General features: G+C 40.6%; 1 protein-coding gene and 1 long non-coding RNA gene across 15 annotated transcripts in view; both read right to left on the bottom strand.

The window, feature by feature from the left end:
• The window catches only part of PDE4DIP (phosphodiesterase 4D interacting protein), a 204247-nt gene that overhangs the window by 111919 nt on the left and 73669 nt on the right, over window positions 1-18659 (bottom strand). For all 14 annotated transcript variants that reach the window (XR_015160855.1, XR_015160856.1, XR_015160858.1 and 11 more), the window contains one exon: window positions 723-799. Coding sequence is in view for 9 of the 14 variants with exons in the window: in XM_086392183.1 (XP_086248309.1) it covers window positions 723-799 (77 nt within the window). In the remaining 5 variants the exon portion in view is untranslated. The remainder of the gene's footprint in view (window positions 1-722; window positions 800-18659) is intronic.
• LOC147376209 (uncharacterized) lies at window positions 16206-18444 on the bottom strand. The gene is made up of 3 exons (XR_015160860.1): window positions 18313-18444; window positions 17801-17842; window positions 16206-16339 (listed from the first exon to the last, which is right to left on the bottom strand). It is a non-coding gene; the product is annotated as an uncharacterized LOC147376209 (long non-coding RNA).

Raw genomic sequence — 18659 nt, 5'->3', positions numbered from 1 at the left:
GTCTTCTCCCTATCACAAATTCCAGTCTCTCTCTCTTGAAGACAGCAATGTTAAAGTGTTTGGTATGTAACCCTGCAGTTTTTTCTATGCATACTCAACCAAGCACATGTACACATAGGGTGTTTTTCTTTACCCAAAGGGGCTTATATTCTAAGTATCACTCAGCACTTCACCCCTTACTTAGTGTATCAGGGACTTCCCACCTTGAAATGTTTTCAACCATTGTCCTATTGATGGATAGTTGTTTTCATTTTTTTTTGCCATTATGAAAAAATGATGTGGTTAATATCCTTATTTATTTATCCTTTTATGCTCATACTTTTATTTATAATGAATAGATTCCTTTTAGGAATTATTTGATCAAATAAAGTATTAATTTTTTACTTTCATAAGTAGTACTACATTCCAAAAATGTTACCACAATTTGCATTCTCACCAGCAGTATATGACAGTACCCATTTCCCCCGAATTCTGTGTCAACCCTGGATGCTCTTTGTAGATTACTGACTAGGTAGTTTATAGGCTTAGGTTTGATGACATTACAATCTACTTCAATGTCACTCAGACTTGCAGAGAGCCCGGAAAAGAAGGCCCCTTGTTTCAACTCCTGAATTGGATACAGCACTCAAATGCCAGAATTAAGGTTAAAGAATTTGGTTACAGCTAAATGAGCCAGACTCTGGAAAGAACCAAGAGTTCAACTAGTTCAGACTGCAACTCACCATGTTTTATCCGGATGCTGTCTCTTGTCCTGGAGTTCTCGTTTCAGGCTCTCTACTTCAACCTTCAACTCGATGTTCTGAAAAGCAAACAGGCATTAATTATCATTAACTGCCACAGACACCTGGTTAGACAGAGAAAGACAAATATTATACGATACCACTTATATGTGGAGAAGGAAATGGCAACCCACTCCAGTATCCTTGCGTGGAGAATCCCATGGACAAGAGCCGGGTGGGCTCCAGTCCATGGGGTCACAAAGAGTCGGACACAACTTGAGCGACTAACACACACATATGTGGAGTATAAAATATGACACAAATGAACTTATTTACAAAACAGAAACAGACTCACAGACATAGAAAACAAACTTATGATTACCAAAGTGGAGGTGGGAAGTAGGGATTAGAGTAAGGGATTAACAAATACATACCACTATACACACACATATCTGAATCACTTTGCTATACATCTGAAACTAACACAATATTGTAAATAACTAAGTAATTTTTTTAAATTTGCTATTATTACTTACAAAAACAATAGTTTTCCCTTCCTGACTGGGATAGCTGAAGTTCTCAGCCATAATCACATACTAAATTAATAATATGCCATACAAAGGAAAGAAAATAATGACACCAAAGGTGGAATATCCTGGGCACCTGCACACAAACAGATATTCAATCTAAACATTCTTCTTCTAAGTAAGTAGAAAAGAGGAATGAAAAGGAGGGGGAAAAAAATAAATACAGTTACTTCTCTAGGTTTTATCATTTTATCTATCCAAGCAAACAGACAATAAAGTTTATGAGCCTCATACAGAACTGCTAAAACAGTCTCGTCTTACAAGATTAGATTGTAAATCTTTTATTCTGGTGGATAACAATCAATTATTCTGGTGGATCAAGGTAATTTCATGGTAATTTCAAAATCTAACACATGGAAATGTAAGTACATTCCAATTTACAACATTAAATTTTAACCCTCTGTAACCATTCTCTTCAGAAAAATTCCTGCATAGTTAATCACATTTCTCCATTCTCCATTAGTAAATATTCAAATGTAAACTGTTAAATTCTATATACAGCTGAAGAGAATCTGAATTTAACTGTATTTGCTTATCTTATCACCAAATTTTGTCAGCTTTTTGTCAAGATACCTATGCAAATGTATGTACTCAAGAAAGAGTGGCTGGGGAGGAGAGACTCCCTCTCTTTCTACATGTCCCCAGAGGAGTATGGGGCTTCCCTTGTGGTTCCGCTGGTAAAGAATCTGCCTATAATGCTGGAGACCTGGGTTCAATCCCTGGGTCAGAAAGATCCCCTGGAGAAGGGAAAGGAAACCCACTCCGGTATTCTGGCCTGGAGAATTAGTATCTAGAACTAGAGTACTGGGCTAACAGTGTTTACAGATTAACTGTGTTTAGTTAGATTTTCTCTTTGTTGGTAGCTTGTTTTGTTTCAGGAAACATCACTTGACTGGAATCTTAACACCAATCCATATTAAACACAAAATTCTCCTGAACTGATTTCCATTATTGGTGCTTACTACAAAGTTCAATATACAATTAGGTTAAAAAAAAAAAAAAAAAGAGAGAGTAACCAATTACCTGACTCCTTTCCAAGAATTTTTTTTAAAAAAGATTATCGTTTTATTTGACATACCATACCTTTTTTCCCCCTCCCCTTCCAGTTCTATTGAGATATATTTGACATACACCACTGTGTAAGTTTAAAGGGTAGAGCATAATGACTTACATAAATAATGAAATGAGCTTAGTAAACATTCATCATCCCATGAAAAGTGAAAAAGTGAAATGAAGTCGCTCAGTTGTGTCAAGCTCTTTGCAACCCCATGGACTGTAGCCTACCAGGCTCCTCCGCCCATGGGATTCTCCAGGCAAGAATACTGGAGCGGGTTGCCATTTCCTTCTCCAGGGGATCTTCCCGATCCAGGGATCGAACCCGGGTCTCCCACATTGCAGGCAGATGCTTTAACCTCTGAGCCACCAGGGAAGCCCATATAGATATAAAATTAAAGAACAGAAATTTTTTTCCAAGTCTACAATTTTAACTCTATAAATTGATCCACTACTCATATAATCTACAATGTGGCTATTCCTTTTAAAAATAGAGGTTTAAAAAATTCTTCTCCAGTAGAAGCTGTGACACAGTGAATCCCTAAAAAACAAACAAACCACCTTTCTTAAAAATCAAGAGAAAATTTTTTGCCTGACCAGTTTAAAAAAAAGAATTTTAATGCAAAATGTATCAATCCTTTCAGCATCAGAATAGATTCATTATTACTCACTATATTAATTAGGTGGAGAAGGAAATGGCAACCCACTCCAGTATTCTTGCCTGGAGAATCCCAGGGACAGAGGAGCCTGGTGGGCTGCCATCTATGGGGTGGCACAGAGTCGGACATGACTGAAGCGACTTAGCATGTATGCATGCATTGGAGAAGGAAATGGCAACCCACTCCAGTATTCTTGCCTGGAGAATCCCAGGGACAGAGGAGCCTGGTGGGCTGCCATTTACGGGGTTGCATAGAGTTGGACACTACTGAAGCGACTTAGCAGCAGCAGCAGCAGCAGCAGCAGCATATTAATTAGCAATAGTTTTCACACTATGTTCCACAAATAAACAATATTCTACCTACAACAACTAGAGAAAGAAGAACAAACAAAATCAACGTTCAGAAAACTAAGATCTTGGTATCCAGTCCCATCACTTCATGGCAAAAAGATGGGAAGACAATGGAAACAGTGACAGACTTTATTTTCTTGGGCTCCAAAATCACTGCAGATGGTGACTGTAGTCATGAAATTAAAAGACGCTTACTGCTTGGAAGAAAAGCTATGACCAAGCTAGTGAAAAGTGAAAGTGAAAAGCACTCAGTCATGTCTGACTCTTTGCGACCCCATGGAATTCTCCAGGCCAGAATACAGGAGTAGGATAGCCTTTCCCTTCTCCAGGAATGACCAACCTAAACAGCATATTAAAAAGCAGAGACATTACTTTGCCATTAAAGGTCCGACTACTCAAAGCTATGGTTTTTCCAGTAGTCATGTATGGATGTGAGAGCTGGACTATAAAGAAAACTGAGTGCCAAAGAAATGATGCTTTTGAACTCTGGTGTTGGAGAAGACTCTTGAGAGTCCCTTGGACAGCAAGGAGATCAAACCAGTCCATCCTAAAGGAAATCAGTCTTGAATATGCATTGGAAGGACTGATGCTGAAGCTGAAACTCCAATACTTTGGCTGACTCATTTGAAAAGACCCTGATGCTGGGAAAGAATGAAGGCAGGAGGAGAAGGGGATGACAGAGGATGAGATGGTTGGATGGCATCACTGACTCAATGGACTTGAGTTTGAATAAACTCCGGGAGTTGGTAATGGACAGGGAGGCTTGGCGTGGTGCAGTCCATGGAGTCACAGAGTCAGACACGACTGAGCCACTGAACTGAACTGAAACAGACTCACAGATTTAGAAAATAAATTTTGGTTACCAAAGGGGAAAGATTGGGGGAGGGATAAATTAGAAGTTTGGGATTAACAGATACACACCACTATATACAAAATTAGATAATCAACAATGACCTACTGATTAGCACAGGGAACTCTACTCGATACTCTGTAGTAATCTATATAGGAAAACAATTTGTAAAAGGATATACATATATATGGAAAACTGAATCACTTTGCTATACACCTGAAAATAACACAATACTGTAAATCAACTACACTCCAACATAAAATAAAAATTTAAACATATCCAAAGAGAAATGGTTTTACCTGATCAGTTCTTTAAAAAAGAGAACTTAAAAATTTTTTTATTTACTTATTTTTGGCTGTGCTCGTTCTTCATTGCTGCAGGGGCTTTTCTCTAGTTGCAGAGAGCAGGGGCTGCTCTCTAGTTACAGTGTGTGGGCTTTTCCTTGCAGTGGCCTCTCGTTGCAGAGTCCTAGGAAATTTGGGCTTTAGCAGGTGCACACAGGGGCTCAATAGTTGAGGCTCCTTGGTTCTAGAGCACTGGCTCAGTAGCCATGGCATACAGGCTCAGTTGTTCCACAGCATGTGGGATCTTCCCAGATCCAGGATTGAACCCATGTCTCCTGCATTGGCAGGCAGATTCTTTACCACTGAGCCACCAGGGAAGCCCTAAAAAAATGTACTTAATGTAAAAATGTACTAATCATTTCATCATTAGATTAGAAGATTGCCTGTTATGTTTTCTAAGTCAATAGTTTGCACACTGTCCCACCAATATTCCACAAGACACTTTTAGGAGTGGGGGAGGGAGAAGTTTAAATTGAAAAAGTGTGGTCACAGCCTGAGAGTGTTAAAATAGTCTGCTTTGACTCTTGCAGGCCCCCCTCTCTTCCATTGTTAACAACACTCAGTGGGGAAACAGGTCATGTGGGGAATCATGAAGATGTGTAACATATATTTCTTACACTTGGTATATGCTTGTAGTCCAGCTGAGAAAAGCAAAGTTCCAAGGTATGGATTTAAAATGCTAAAGGCAATGACTGATGAGGAAGTACAGGATATAGCCTAACCCAAAGAAGGTTTAATGTCTGGATAAAGAAAGTCACTGTAGATGAGTAAATATGGTATTAAGATAGAAATTGCTATACAATCCATTCAATAGGTCACTTATTTCAAGCACAAATATTTTACATAGCAACATTCTAGAATAATTGAAAAAATTTTATCCATGATTTAATAAATAAACAAAATGTGGTATATCCATACAATGGAATGCTGTTTGGCCATAAAAAGGAATGCTATATGCTACAACATGGCTGATCCTTGAATACATTATGCCAAGCAAAAGCAGTCACAAAGCCACACATTGTATGATTCCATTTATATGAAATGTCCAGAGTAGACAAATCCAGAAAAATAAAGTCCATTGGTGATTGACTCAGGCTGGGGGAATTGGGGAGTGATGTTTAATGGGGAGGGGGTTTCCTTGTGGAGTGATAAAAATGTTCTAAAATTTACTGCCTTGATATTTGCACAACACTGGATATTCTAGAAACACTGATGTATACATTAATTATACACTTTAAATGAGTGAATTGATGTGGTATGTGAATTTTATTTCAATTAAATTGCTATAAAATATTTTCAAAACCCCCAGGAAGTTACAGTGGTTATAATTAAATGGTAACAATGATTATATATTGTATATCATACATGCTCTTAGAACATCATTATTGTATCTGAACTAAAGAGCAAAACTATACCTTGCCTTCAAGCATTTCTAGTGGAGGTTGGCACTGGGTATTTCAAAATCTCTTTCCAATCCTGGCCCTCCTCTCCAGCCCCCACAGTTACCACCCTATGAGGTACCCCTTCCTTATCCCTGGGATAAGAATGAATAGTCTCAAAACTGATCTCTCCAACCTCAGTCTCTCTGTAACAGGAGGGAAAGGGACAGGGCACAACTTTTCACAGAATGACACAGCCCAAGGACACAACATAAATCACAAGAATCAAATGGGTTCAAGATGACAGACATGTCGACTTTAACTAGACCTTGATCCTCAATTAGCAAGCTAAATGACACACCCAGAGGCACCATGACAGTCCCAAGGCACTGTCAAAAGACCAAGGAGTGGGCAGTGGCCCAATTCCTGGAAATTTCCACCCTTTCCCCAAAATAGTTGGAATAATCCTCCCACTCATTCAGTTCAGTTCAGTTCAGTTGCTCAGTCGTATCTGACTCTTTGCTACCCCATGGACATCAGCACGCCAGGCTTCCCTGTCCATCACCAACTCCCAGAGCTTGCTCAAACTTATGTCCACTGAGTTGGTATGCCATCCAACCATCTCACCCTTTGTCGTCCCCTTCTCCTGCCTTCAATCTTTCCCAGCATCAGGGTCTTTTCAAATGAGTCAGTTCTTTGCATCAAGTGGCCAAAGTATTGGTGTTTCAGCTTCAGCATCAGTCCTTCCAATGAATATTCAGGACTGATTTCCTTTAGGACTGACTGGCTGGATCGCCTTGCATTCCAAGGGACTCTCAAGAGTCTTCTTCAACACCACAGTTCAAAAGCATCAATTCTTGGACGCTCAGTTTTCTTTATGGTCCAACTCTCACATCCATACATGACTACTGGAAAAACCATAGCTTTGACTAGATGGACCTTTAGCTGGCAAGGTAACATCTCTGCTTTTTAATATGCTGTCTAGGTTGGTCATAGCTTTGATTCCAAGCAGCAAGCGTCCTTTAATTTCATGGCTTCAGTCATCATCTGCAGTCATTTTGGAGCCCAAGAAAATAAAGTCTCTCACTGATTCCATTGTTTCCCCATCTATTTGCCATGAAGTGATGGGACTGGATGCCATGATCTTAGTTTTCTGAATGTTGAATTTTAAGCCAATTTTTTCACTCTCCTCTTTCACTTTCATCAAGAGGCCCTTTAGTGGCTCTTCACTTTCTGCCATAATGGTAATGTCATCGGCATATCTGAGGTTATTGATATTTCTCCTGGCAATCTTGATTCCAGCTTGTGCTTCATCCAGCTTGGCATTCTGCATGATGGTGGCTCAGACAGTAAAGCATCTGTCTACAATGCAGGAGACCTGGGTTCGATCCCTGGGTTGGGAAGGTCCCCTGGAGAAGGAAATGGCAATTCACTCCAGTACTATTGCCTGGAAAATCCCATGGACAGAGGAGCCTGGTAGGCTACAGTCCATGGGGTCGCAAAGAGTCGGACACGATTGAGCGGCTTCACTTCACTCACTCTGCATAAAAGTTAAATAAAGCAGGGTGACAATATACAGCCTTAATGCACTCTTTTCCCAATTTGGAACCAGGCTGTTGTTCCATGTCCGGTTCTAACTGTTGCTTCCTGACCTGCATACAGATTTCTCAGAAGGCAGGTCAGGTGGTCTGGTATTCCCATCTCTTTCAGAATTTTCCACAGTTTGTTGTGATCCACACAGTCAAAGGCTTTGGCGCAATCAATAAAGCAGAAGTAGATGTTTTTCTGGAATTCTCTTGCTTTTTCAATGGATGTTGGCAATTTGATCTCTGGTTCCTCTGGCTTTTCTAAATCCAGCTTAAACATCTGGAAGTTCACAGTTCACATATGGTTGAAGCCTGGCTTGGAGAATTTTCAGCAGTACTTTACTAGCATGTGAGATGAGTGCAATTGTGGACATTCTTTGGCATTGCCCTTCTTTGGAATTGGAATGAAAACTGACATTTCCAGTCCTGTGGCCACTGTTGAGTTTTCCAAATTTGCTGATATTGAGTGCAGCACTTTAACAGCATCATCTTTTAGTATTTGAAATAGCTCAACTGGAATTCCATCACCTCCTCTAGCTTTGTTCGTAGTGATGCTTCCTAAGGCCTACTTGACTTTGCGTTTCAGGATGTCCCACTCATTAGCATATGAAATTACCCAGCCTATAAAAACTAACCACGTCATATTTTGTAGCCACACTTGGCCTCTGCAATGGCCCACACTCTGTATGTGGAGTGTGCTTCTCTCTGAATCTGAATAAATCCACTTCTTACCTATACTTTGTCTCTCACTGAATTCTTTCTGTGATGAGACATCAAGAACCTGAGCTTCATTTCCATGCTAAGTCCTTTCAGTCATGTCCGACTCTTGCAACCCCATGTACTGTAGCCCGCCAGGCTCCTCTGTCCATGGGATTCTCCAGGCATGAATACTGGAGTGGTTTTCCATGCCCTTCTCCAGGGGATCTTCCTGACTCAGGAATCAAACCTGCATCTCGTGTCTCGTGCTTTGGCAGGCGGGTTCTTTACCACTAGCGCCACCTGGGAGCTTCATTAGGTCCTGAGTTTTGGCTGGGTTTGAGTACTGGTCACGTAGGTTCAAGTCCGAATCTGAGGTAAATGATTTCATCTCCACCATTTAAATTTCCCTAAAGTACATCTCTAATTAGTTTACTGCCTTTACTCAGAAATCTTTTCAAGGTTTTTAATTGAATAGCAATTAAATTTTACACAACTCAGCTTGAGAATGGAATCTACTCAAAACTGGACCTCAACTTACCTATCCGGCTTTATCTGCCATCACACTCCACTAGCCCAGCTGGTGTTCTCCCACACGTCCTATGCTTTCCAACTAACACGTCACTATTCTCCCTTCAGCTTCATCATTCAATGCCATGTCCCGTGAGGCCTTACTTCACCTCCCCCTTAAAAATCATTTCTTTTGCCTCTAATTTTTCACAATTATCATTCTTTTTATATTTCAATATTGACACACCATATAATGCTTTGTCTTTCTACCTGCCCTTTTACACTTCTGAATGACAGATTCCCTTGGGATAGAGAAAAACGATGGTGTGGTGGAACCAGCCAGATGTGATGACAAGCATGTCATCTTAATGCCTTTCAGCTCTGTGATGCTGGAACATGGGTTTTAGGACAGGAGACCTCAGGAGGCAGAAATCCCTTTCTGCCACTTACCAACTGGTGACCTTTTTTGTGTAAGTTACTTGACCTCTTAGAACCTAATTTCGTCATCAATAAAATGGGATTATAAACATTACCTTGAGGGGTCTAGTGAGGGGTAAATGAGATAACCCAAGTACCCAGCACAGTGCCTGATTCAAACAGCTGGAGGCTGTGACTAAGTGACGCCTTCAGTGCTTTGCAGCTGTGTGTGTAGTAAGTACGCTGGATGAGTGAGCTAACCAGCCAACCATCCAACCAAGCAACAGGAACACATGCACACAGGCAGAAGGATGATAATATGTTTGTTGGAGAAAAAGGAGATTGGATAATGCTGTCTGAGTGTGCTGTGGTGTGCTCAGTTATGTCTGACTCTTCGCTACCCTATGAACCGTAGCCCTCAGGGCTCCTTTGTCCATGGGATTTTCCAGGCAAGAATACTGGACTGGGTTGCCATTTCTTCCTCCAGGGAATACTTTCAAAGCAGGGATCAAACCCATGTCTCCTGCACTGGCAGGTGAATTCTCTACTACTGAGCCACCAGGGAAGCATGCATCTCTTAGAGAATATTTAAAGTTTAAAACAGAGAAGGACTTTGAAGGCTTCAAATAAACAGTGTTTTGTACACTTTTTTTTGTGTAAGTATTTAAAACACTTTTTATCTGAAGTCTTTAAAAGACCTCTGTTTTAAACTGTGAATATTCCCTAAGAGGTATATTATTAACTCACTGAAGATAACAGGTTGCTAAAACTGAGACATGAAATGGAAAAATAACTTGCCCCAGCTCAACTCAAGTCACTAGTGGAATTACCAAACACAGCTTAGAATTCCAGCCTCCTCTTCTACCTTTCATCCTCTCCCATAAAAGGGAGAAGCATTCTAGTCCTGTGCCTAGTCTTCTCCAAGACTCAGAAGCACTAATTAAGATTTCCAGACCTTAAAATGGGCAGTTTAGAGAGAAAGGTGAGCATGGACCAAAGATTAGATGGTATTAGAAAATGATCTTAAATTGGTCCAGCCACTATGGAGAACACTAGGGAGTTTCCTTTAAAAATGAAACACAGAGTTCCTGTGGGCTTCCCTAGTGGTTCAGTGGTAAAGAATCCTCCAGCCAATGCAGGAGACTTGAGTTTGATCCCTGGGTCAGGAAGATCCCCTGGAGAAGGAAATGGCAACCCACTCCAGTATTCTTGCCTGGAAAATCCCATGGACAGAGGGGCATCATAGGCTACAGTTCATGGGTTTGCAAAGAGTCAGGCACAACTTAGCGACTAAACAGCAATAACAAAAGAGCTGTTGCAGGGAAGAGCCAATTCTGACTCCACGTTGGATTTGTTTCTTTGACTTTAACCTTTGCTTGTCATTGCTTTTGTTATTATAACTGTACATAATTGCTTGCCTCAGGGAACTCTGCCCCTCTGACTGACTGTTAAACTAGAGTGCCTTTGTTCAGCTCACAGGGAGATAATCTAATTCTGGTGGCTCAGAGGGTAAAGCGCCTGTCTGTAATACAGGAGAGGGGGTTCGATCCCTGGGTTGGGAAGATCCCCTGGAGAAGGAAATGGCAGTCCACTCCAGTATTCTTGCCTGGAAAATCCCATGGACAGCAGAGCCTGGTAGGCTACTGTCCGTGGGATCGCAAAGAGTCAGACACGACTGAGCGACTTCACTTCACCTGTGAATAGGCTTCCCTGGCGGCTCAGATGGTAAAGAAGTTCAGAAGACCTGAGTTCAGTCCCTGGGTTGGAAAGATCCCTAGAGAAGATAATGGCTACCCACTCCAGTATTCTTTGAACAGAGTATTCCATGGGGTTGCAGAGAGTCAAACAAGAGTACACAGCTGGACAACTGACATTTTCACCTGTGAATGGTTGCAACAAAGAGATTAACATATTCCCACCATAAGGTTGGCCATTCTAGGAGAGATTTGCAAGAAAACGGTCTTCTTACTTTACTTCCTCAACTCCTCTCCATCTCTGTTCTATGAAAGAATCTGGCATACAGACCCTGACAAGATGGTTATTTTGAGACATTGATTTGCCATCTTCTTGGTCACTCATATTCCTTGCCTCAACATCTTGTCTCCAATCTATTGGCCTGTCGTGTAGTGAGCAGATGTCAATGTTCATTGCAGCACTATTTACAATAGCCAAGACATGGAAACAGCCTGAATGTCCACTGACAGAAGAATGGATAAAGAAGATGCAATATCTATACACAATGGACTATTACTCAGCCATTAAACAGAATGAAATAATGTCATTTACAGCAACAAGGATGGGCCTAGAGATTTTCATATTAAGCAAAATTAAGTCAGACAAAGAGAAATATCATACATTATCACTTTTTTGTGGAATCTAAAAAATGATATAAATGAACTTATTTACAAAACAGAAATAGACTCACAGACCTAAAACACAAACTTATGATTACCAAAAGGGAAAGAAAGGTGGAGGCAGGGATAAATTAGTAGGTTGGGATTAACATTTCCACACTTCTATAAATAATAAACAAGCACCGACTGTATAGCACAGAGAACTCTACTCAATACTCTGTAATGACCTATATGGGAAAATAATCTGAAATAGAACAGATATATGTATATGTATAACGAAATCTCTGCTGTATATGTGACACTAAAACATTGTAAATCAACTATACTCCAATGCAAAATTTAAAAATAAAGACAATTATTACATTAAAAAAATAAATTATGTTATGGTTAAAACAAAGCCCTTATTGGTTAGATGTACATTCTGACATCTTTCCAGATGCAGTTCTGTGATGTCTGACAGTTGCTGTGAGGAACCAAGAGGACAGAGTCAACAGGATGCTGGTAACTGTTGAAGTTGGTGACAGGTACATGGGTCCCCATACTCAGGATAGGTACATGGGAGCGCTGTTCATTTTATCATTATCTGCTTTTGAAAATTTTCCTAATGAAAAATCAGGAAGCGTATTTTCATCATGAAAATGTAGATGTCCATATTCTTTATTACTTTTACCTCTGGAATTCTCTAAATTATGGTCACAGATAGCAAAGAACACCTGGCTCCCTATACCTGTAGCAGCCCCTTTCAGCCACGGACTTACATAAAACAGTGGTGCTGAGTCTATTTCCCAGTACTGAGGGATAAAGAAAATACACCTGCCTCTTAAACCTGGGGGACTCAGAATACAACTTGGTCACGGGGAGAAAAGATCTGCAGAAATAAATGAGAAGCAAGGTTCTTCAGAGAAGAACCTGCAATTTCTTCAACTGGGCAGACCAAACTAATAAAAGCACAGTTCTCTCACTTGCCGCCTACCCTCTTTCCAGTCTCCTTCAACTCTCATCCTGCCTCACACTCTCTCCTTTTCCCTCCCCCTCCCCCACTCACCTCACCCAGCTGGAACAGACCCTTCTGGTCTGACACAGTGATGTCATCGGTCATTACCCAGTGGCTATCTCCTGAAAACCAGAGTTCTGAGTGATAATAGTTTATGGCAAGAGTTTCCAAGACTCTGCTGACCTTCGGTGGGGCCACCTTCTTCAACTCTAAAAAAAGGGCGTCTGCTGATTGAGGAATCAATCATACAAGTGCCCTTGGACACCACCAAGGCTTTGTCTGAGCTGCTCTTAGCCTGTGATGTCTTCTGTCTTCTTTCTAAAACTGTTCTTAATTACATGCATGCTTGTGCATGCGCAATTGCTCTGTTTAAACATCCCCACCCCACCCCCTCCAGGAAACTGCCCAATCCCCAAGTCAGAACTTAACAACTCATTTCTCTTCACTCTCACTGAACTTTGTCACTAAAACAACTATAATTTTGTATCCATACTAAGACTCTTCTGAAAGTGAAAAGAGGTGCTGTCACAAATATACCAGAACAACCAGCAAAATCAGGACTGTTCTGAGTAAACCAGGACTCTGTCATCTGACACCTATCTCTAGCACAGCACTCACCTCACTCTGCTTTGATTAGGTATATAAAATGTCTGGCTCCCTGTCTAGATTTTAATATCTGGAGAAGTACTTTGCCCTCAGTGCATGCCAGCGTGCATGCTAAGTCACCTCAGTCGTGTCTGACTCTGTCCAGCCCCATGGACTGCAGCCTGTCAGGCTCCTCTATCCATGGGATTCTCTAGGCAAGAATACTGGAGGGTGTTCTTGGTTGCCCAGCCTTCCTCCAGGGAATCTTCCCAACCCAGGGCTCAAACCCACATCTCTTTTGTCTCCTGCATTGGCAGGTGGGTTCTTTACTACTAGTTCCACCTGGGAAGCCCTCAGTAGCTCTCAGTATATGTTTATGGAATAAACCCTTTATCATCTGTCTTAAATTGCTAACTTACATGTTCGTTACAGTGTTTATCCTCAGATTGGTGTGTGTGTGTGAGTGTGTGAGTGTGTGTTGTGTGTGTTGTGTGTATCAACTAATCCTCAAGCACTTTGGGGGAAGAGATTATGTCTTATCTTATATTTCATAGTTTGCTTAGTCAGGGGAAGAGCAAGAATTCAAAAAATGAAAAAGAAAGTTTGACAGCATACCAGTATACATTCATTGACAACATCAGCAAGTAAGCTATGTATCAGAGATTAACACTTGCAAGAAACAAAGTGCTTTTCGGTGTGCTAAGAAGTGAATTAGGGTCAATGAATGAAGGAAATGAGTATTACATCAGTAGGAAACAAGCCAGGGAGAAGCAGGCCTTCCATAGAAGAGCCTTTATTTGGAACAAAAGTAAATATGGCCAGATCTTACTCTAAATCAATTCTGTGAACTATAGGAATTCCAAAAAAAAAATAGGAATTCAAAAATTATAGTAGTTTAATAGGAGGAAGAGTCTCAAACTCTTGACAGCAGATCCTCTTATAATTTGATTATTAACCCAAATGGAAAAGTGACTCTGGTGGATGGGTTTTATTTTAAAATGATTTCTTCTCTTTTTAGAATGATATCCCTTCTAGGAAAAATGTGGTTCAGAAATATTTTTTGTTCCCAGTGTATTTCTTTTCCAGACTTCTCTGATACCCCTGGGGCAAAGCATTAGCTCTATAACACAGGATGAAGTACTGAATATTTTCATAAGGGGTTCTTCAATCTGTCTCCAACAAGGGACAAAGGGTTGGTCCCTACACAATCCCTAGAAACAACATTTTAGTAGCTTCCAAGTGAGTTGTTTTGTAGATGAGATTTCTTTTCACTCACCTAATTTTAAAACAAAAATAGAACCCTAGAAGGTCTAAATATGTGGCTCTTTCATTAACTGTGTGACCTTAGACTAGCCACCTCCAGAGCTTTATATTTTTATCCAATCAATTAATTTGAATCTCCCTCTTGCCCATAAGAATGATAATACCACTTGCATTGCTCATCTTCTCTGTTGATGTGAGATGTTTAGCCAGAAGGTGTTCAAATGCAAATCATGGAAGTTCTCAGACCCTCAGATGGAGGAAAGACTTTATTCAGAGATGCAATTCCTGCCTTTGTACAGATTCCAGGTTCACTGCCATTCACGAGTGCAGTTAAGCCCCACATTAGACACGTAGGCTGTCCCAGCATACGACAAGAAGAGCTCACCGCCAGGGAAAGACAGTAGGGTGCTGTGTCCCCGGACTCAGTAATCAGAAGACTACAAGGCCAGGCACTCTCCTGCCAGAGACCGCTTTAGTGTCCAGTTCCCCAAAGAAATGGAAAAAAAACAAGTGGAAAGTTTCAATTTATACAATACAAAATACAAGGACCTACATCCAGATGGCAGAACCCTTTCAGGTCACTCTTTCAAGCCCAACCCACATCAGTCCATTGTAGAGGCCCGAAAATGATACCAATCCCTCCCAGCCCAATTTACCTTGATGAGACAAACACAGACATCCACCTGTGAGTAAGCACTGAGGCTTACTTCTAAGTGGCCAGGTTATTTGGACTCAGCCAGAGTGCACGTGTGTATATGTGCGTGTGTGCATACATGTGAGAAAGGGAGACAGAAAGGGTGCTGCTTGGACAGAGACAGGTAGCTAATTTGTGAGATGGTAACATTTGTTTATTCACTTTTTTTAAATCAAAAATTTACTGAGCTTCTCCTTTGTATATGTAAGGCACTCTAATAAGTACTAAAAAGAGCAAGGCAGACACAATCAGTCCTCAGGGAATTTACAGCCTATGGGGCAATCAAACAGACAATTATAGTAGACTGTGATAAACAAGAGAGACCCAGAATCAAATAGATGTATGGTAACACACACAGGTGGCAGATATAAATAGTAGCAGACACATAAATCAATGCAAATCCATCCTATAACTCCTAGCTTCAGCCTCCAAAGAAATGTCCCTAGACTTAACTCAAGATGTGTCGTACCTTGAGTTGCCCTTCCCAGTTACCCAGTTCTAATCTTTTAGGGAGGAGGAATATAAACCCAAAACTACTGAGCTGCCAAGGGAAAATAAAGAATCCTATACTTAGTGCAGTGGTTTGGCGAAGAGTACAGACTTTCGAACTAAATCGGCCTGGGTTCAAATACTTACTCTGTCACATTGCACTAGGTTGAATTATACGAAAGTGCAGATATTCAACCTTTTTTTTTTTTCTATGATTTCACATAGTTCCACAGAGTTCATCCTCTATATTCTAAGCAAATTATTTAACCTAAGCTGTAGTTTCTTCAGGTTCTTATAATCACCAACTTTCAGGGATACAGTGAAAATTAAATGAAAAGATGTAAATAAAAATACTTCATATAATAGGTGTTCAATAAATATTAGTTTCCCCAAAGGTAGTAAAATGTATGAATCATAAGGAGATTTCTGGTGAACCCTGAATTTAGAAACTCAAGAAAGAAAGATTAAAATTAGGCTAAATGATAAAATGATAGATTAAAATTTTGGATTTTGATGTGGGGGAGGTTGTGTGTTGGGAGAGGGGCAGGGGACATATGAGAATTCTCTGTGCCTTCTGTTCAGTTTTGCTGTGAACCTAAAACTGCCCTAAAAAAAAATAAAATTAATCTTAAAATATGGGGAAAGATATGAAGTGTCCTGGGCATGCTTTATTTAGACTCTGAACTCAGAGGTCCCAATATACACACTGCCTTGGTGTTCACAATGATCTCCAACTTAAAACTCTTCTTAGTCCCTCTGTTAAAATCTTGGTCGAGTCCCAGAAGCCTCTGTTGATCTGGCCCAACTGAGCTAGCAAGTGAGAAAACATCTATATAAATACCAGTGATCTCAGTAAGTCTCTCCCCGTCCCCAGCACATTCCTTAGCAGGACGAACCTCTCCCTCTCGACCGGAGCCTTTCTGTTCACAAATAGGACTGGCTGGGCCTAATTTAGAAAAGTGCAGGCCTCTTATGAAAGTCAGGGGTGAGGCTGGAGCCCCTGCAATCCCAGGACACCTTGTGTGGAGACAGGAACCCGGCCTCACAGAAGGTGCTGAAAGGGGTGCTCAGAATGACTAGTTTCCATCAGCTGTTTAGAAACTGGAGTTCAGAGGAGCCATCTTGTGCTTTAATTTCCCTTTGGGCAGCAGGTATAGAAGTGGGATAAGTGGAAATTTACTTTGAAGTTATAAAGCATAAAAAATATATTAATTCTTCTGCAGATAAGTTGGTGTATAAACTTAGGCCTTCTAAATATTTTAAAATTCTCTGTGGCACCTAACATGATCTGACATTTATCCCAAAATTCAGCTCTCAGTTCTAGATTGACACTTGCTTTGATCTACTTTCCAAAAAAATAATACCACTCATTGGTGTTCTGCAAAATCCAGGACAGTTTTTCTTACACTGAAACTTACACTACAAAATGGGATCTAAGTTCTAACACTTGGCAGTCACTGCTCCCTTGGAAGCCTAGCTGTGTTCTGAAGTCCTAGTATCAGGCAACTCCTCCGAAGTTATATCTGTGTCTGAGACCAGAGAGAAATTTAGGCTGAAGATGCTAAGCTGTGTCATCCATGATGGCAGTTATTGAACACTTCAGGTGTGCCTACTCTAAAATGAGATGTGCCATAAGGATTTCAAAGACTTAATACAACACTGGATTGCAAAGACTAACTGCAACAAAAGAATACAGAATCTTAATAATTTTTAATGCTGATTTCATGTTGAAATGATATTTTGACTATGTTCTTAACATTAACTGACTTTTAATGTGGCCACTAGAAAATTTTAAATCACATCTGTGGCTTACATTAAATTTCTCTTGGACAGTGCAGCTCTAAAAATGTTAGGAAAAAAAGAGGCACTAGTGCATTATATGCAGGACATGTCCTACTAGCGTGGATGACCACAATTAATCCCATGGTCTAAGAGTAAATGAGGACATGTCCTACTAGCGTGGATGACCACAATTAATCCCATGGTCTAAGAGTAAATGAGGCCATGTCCTACTAGCGTGGATGACCACAATTAATCCCATGGTCTAAGAGTAAATGAGGACATGTCCTACTAGCGTGGATGACCACAATTAATCCCATGGTCTAAGAGTACCTGTATGAATTTTTTGCGCTTGTGGTATTCATCAATCAGGGCTTCCCAGGTGGCTCAGTGGTAAAGAATCCACCTGCCAATGCAGGAATTGTGGGTTCAGTCCCTGGGTGAGGAAGATCCCCTGAAGGATGAAATGGCAACCCACTTCAGTATTCTTACCTGGAAAAATCCCATGGACAGAGCAGCTGGGCAGGTTATGGTCTATGGGGTCACAAGAGAGTCAGACATGACTTAGTGACTAAACACCAACAACATGATATTCATCAATCAACAAAATACAGAAGTGACTCTAACTAATTATAAATGGACCAAAATTATTTAGAGGGTGATAACAAGCACCACACTGAAGGACTGAGATCACACTACTCAAATTATGCTCAGACACTAAACTGCCAGTGTCGGGGGGCAGGGACTCCCTCTATCTTCTCACCACTTTATCCCCATTACTAGCATGATGCCCACACACAGAAGTGCCCAAACATGGAAGATAATTATATATTTATCAAATGAATGGGTACTGTTAAAAATAGAAACATAACTCAGTCTTCAAACAATTCTCACTGTAAAGAATTTTCTCTGAACTGTTTCTTTTCTCTATTTGTTCACTTCCTACTTCTGCTAACCGTTCTCCCGGAGAGATTTCTGAGTTCCAGGAAGAGTTGGAGATTCACCTGGAGTACTCCAAAGCCAGTCTATGGGCTCTCTGGTGGAGGAGACAGCCAAGGATGGAAAGAAGGTCTCCTCTTTCACCTGTGAAGATGAGCCTTTTTGCAGCTTCCAGGGTGTTTGCAATCAATCAACACAAACTTCCTGAGTCTCGATTATGGGCTCAACAATGTTGAAGAGAATGTTGAACGCAATACAGTAAGTTGGAGATCAATCCAACCCATAAAGTGTTTATAATCTAGAAGGAGAGATAAAAAATGTATACACAGAAAGATAATTGCCAGCCAGGGGTTAAACACATGTGCCAAATTATGTATCTAAACTCCAATGTCTAAAAGAGTGCAAAGAGTAA

This window comes from Bos grunniens, chromosome 3 (genome assembly GCF_055505025.1).
Source record: "Bos grunniens cultivar Pamir isolate PY7600 chromosome 3, Bosgru_T2T1.0, whole genome shotgun sequence".
In the NCBI taxonomy this organism is placed as follows: Eukaryota; Metazoa; Chordata; class Mammalia; order Artiodactyla; family Bovidae; genus Bos; species Bos grunniens.
This window is presented reverse-complemented; position numbering and strand designations above follow the sequence as displayed.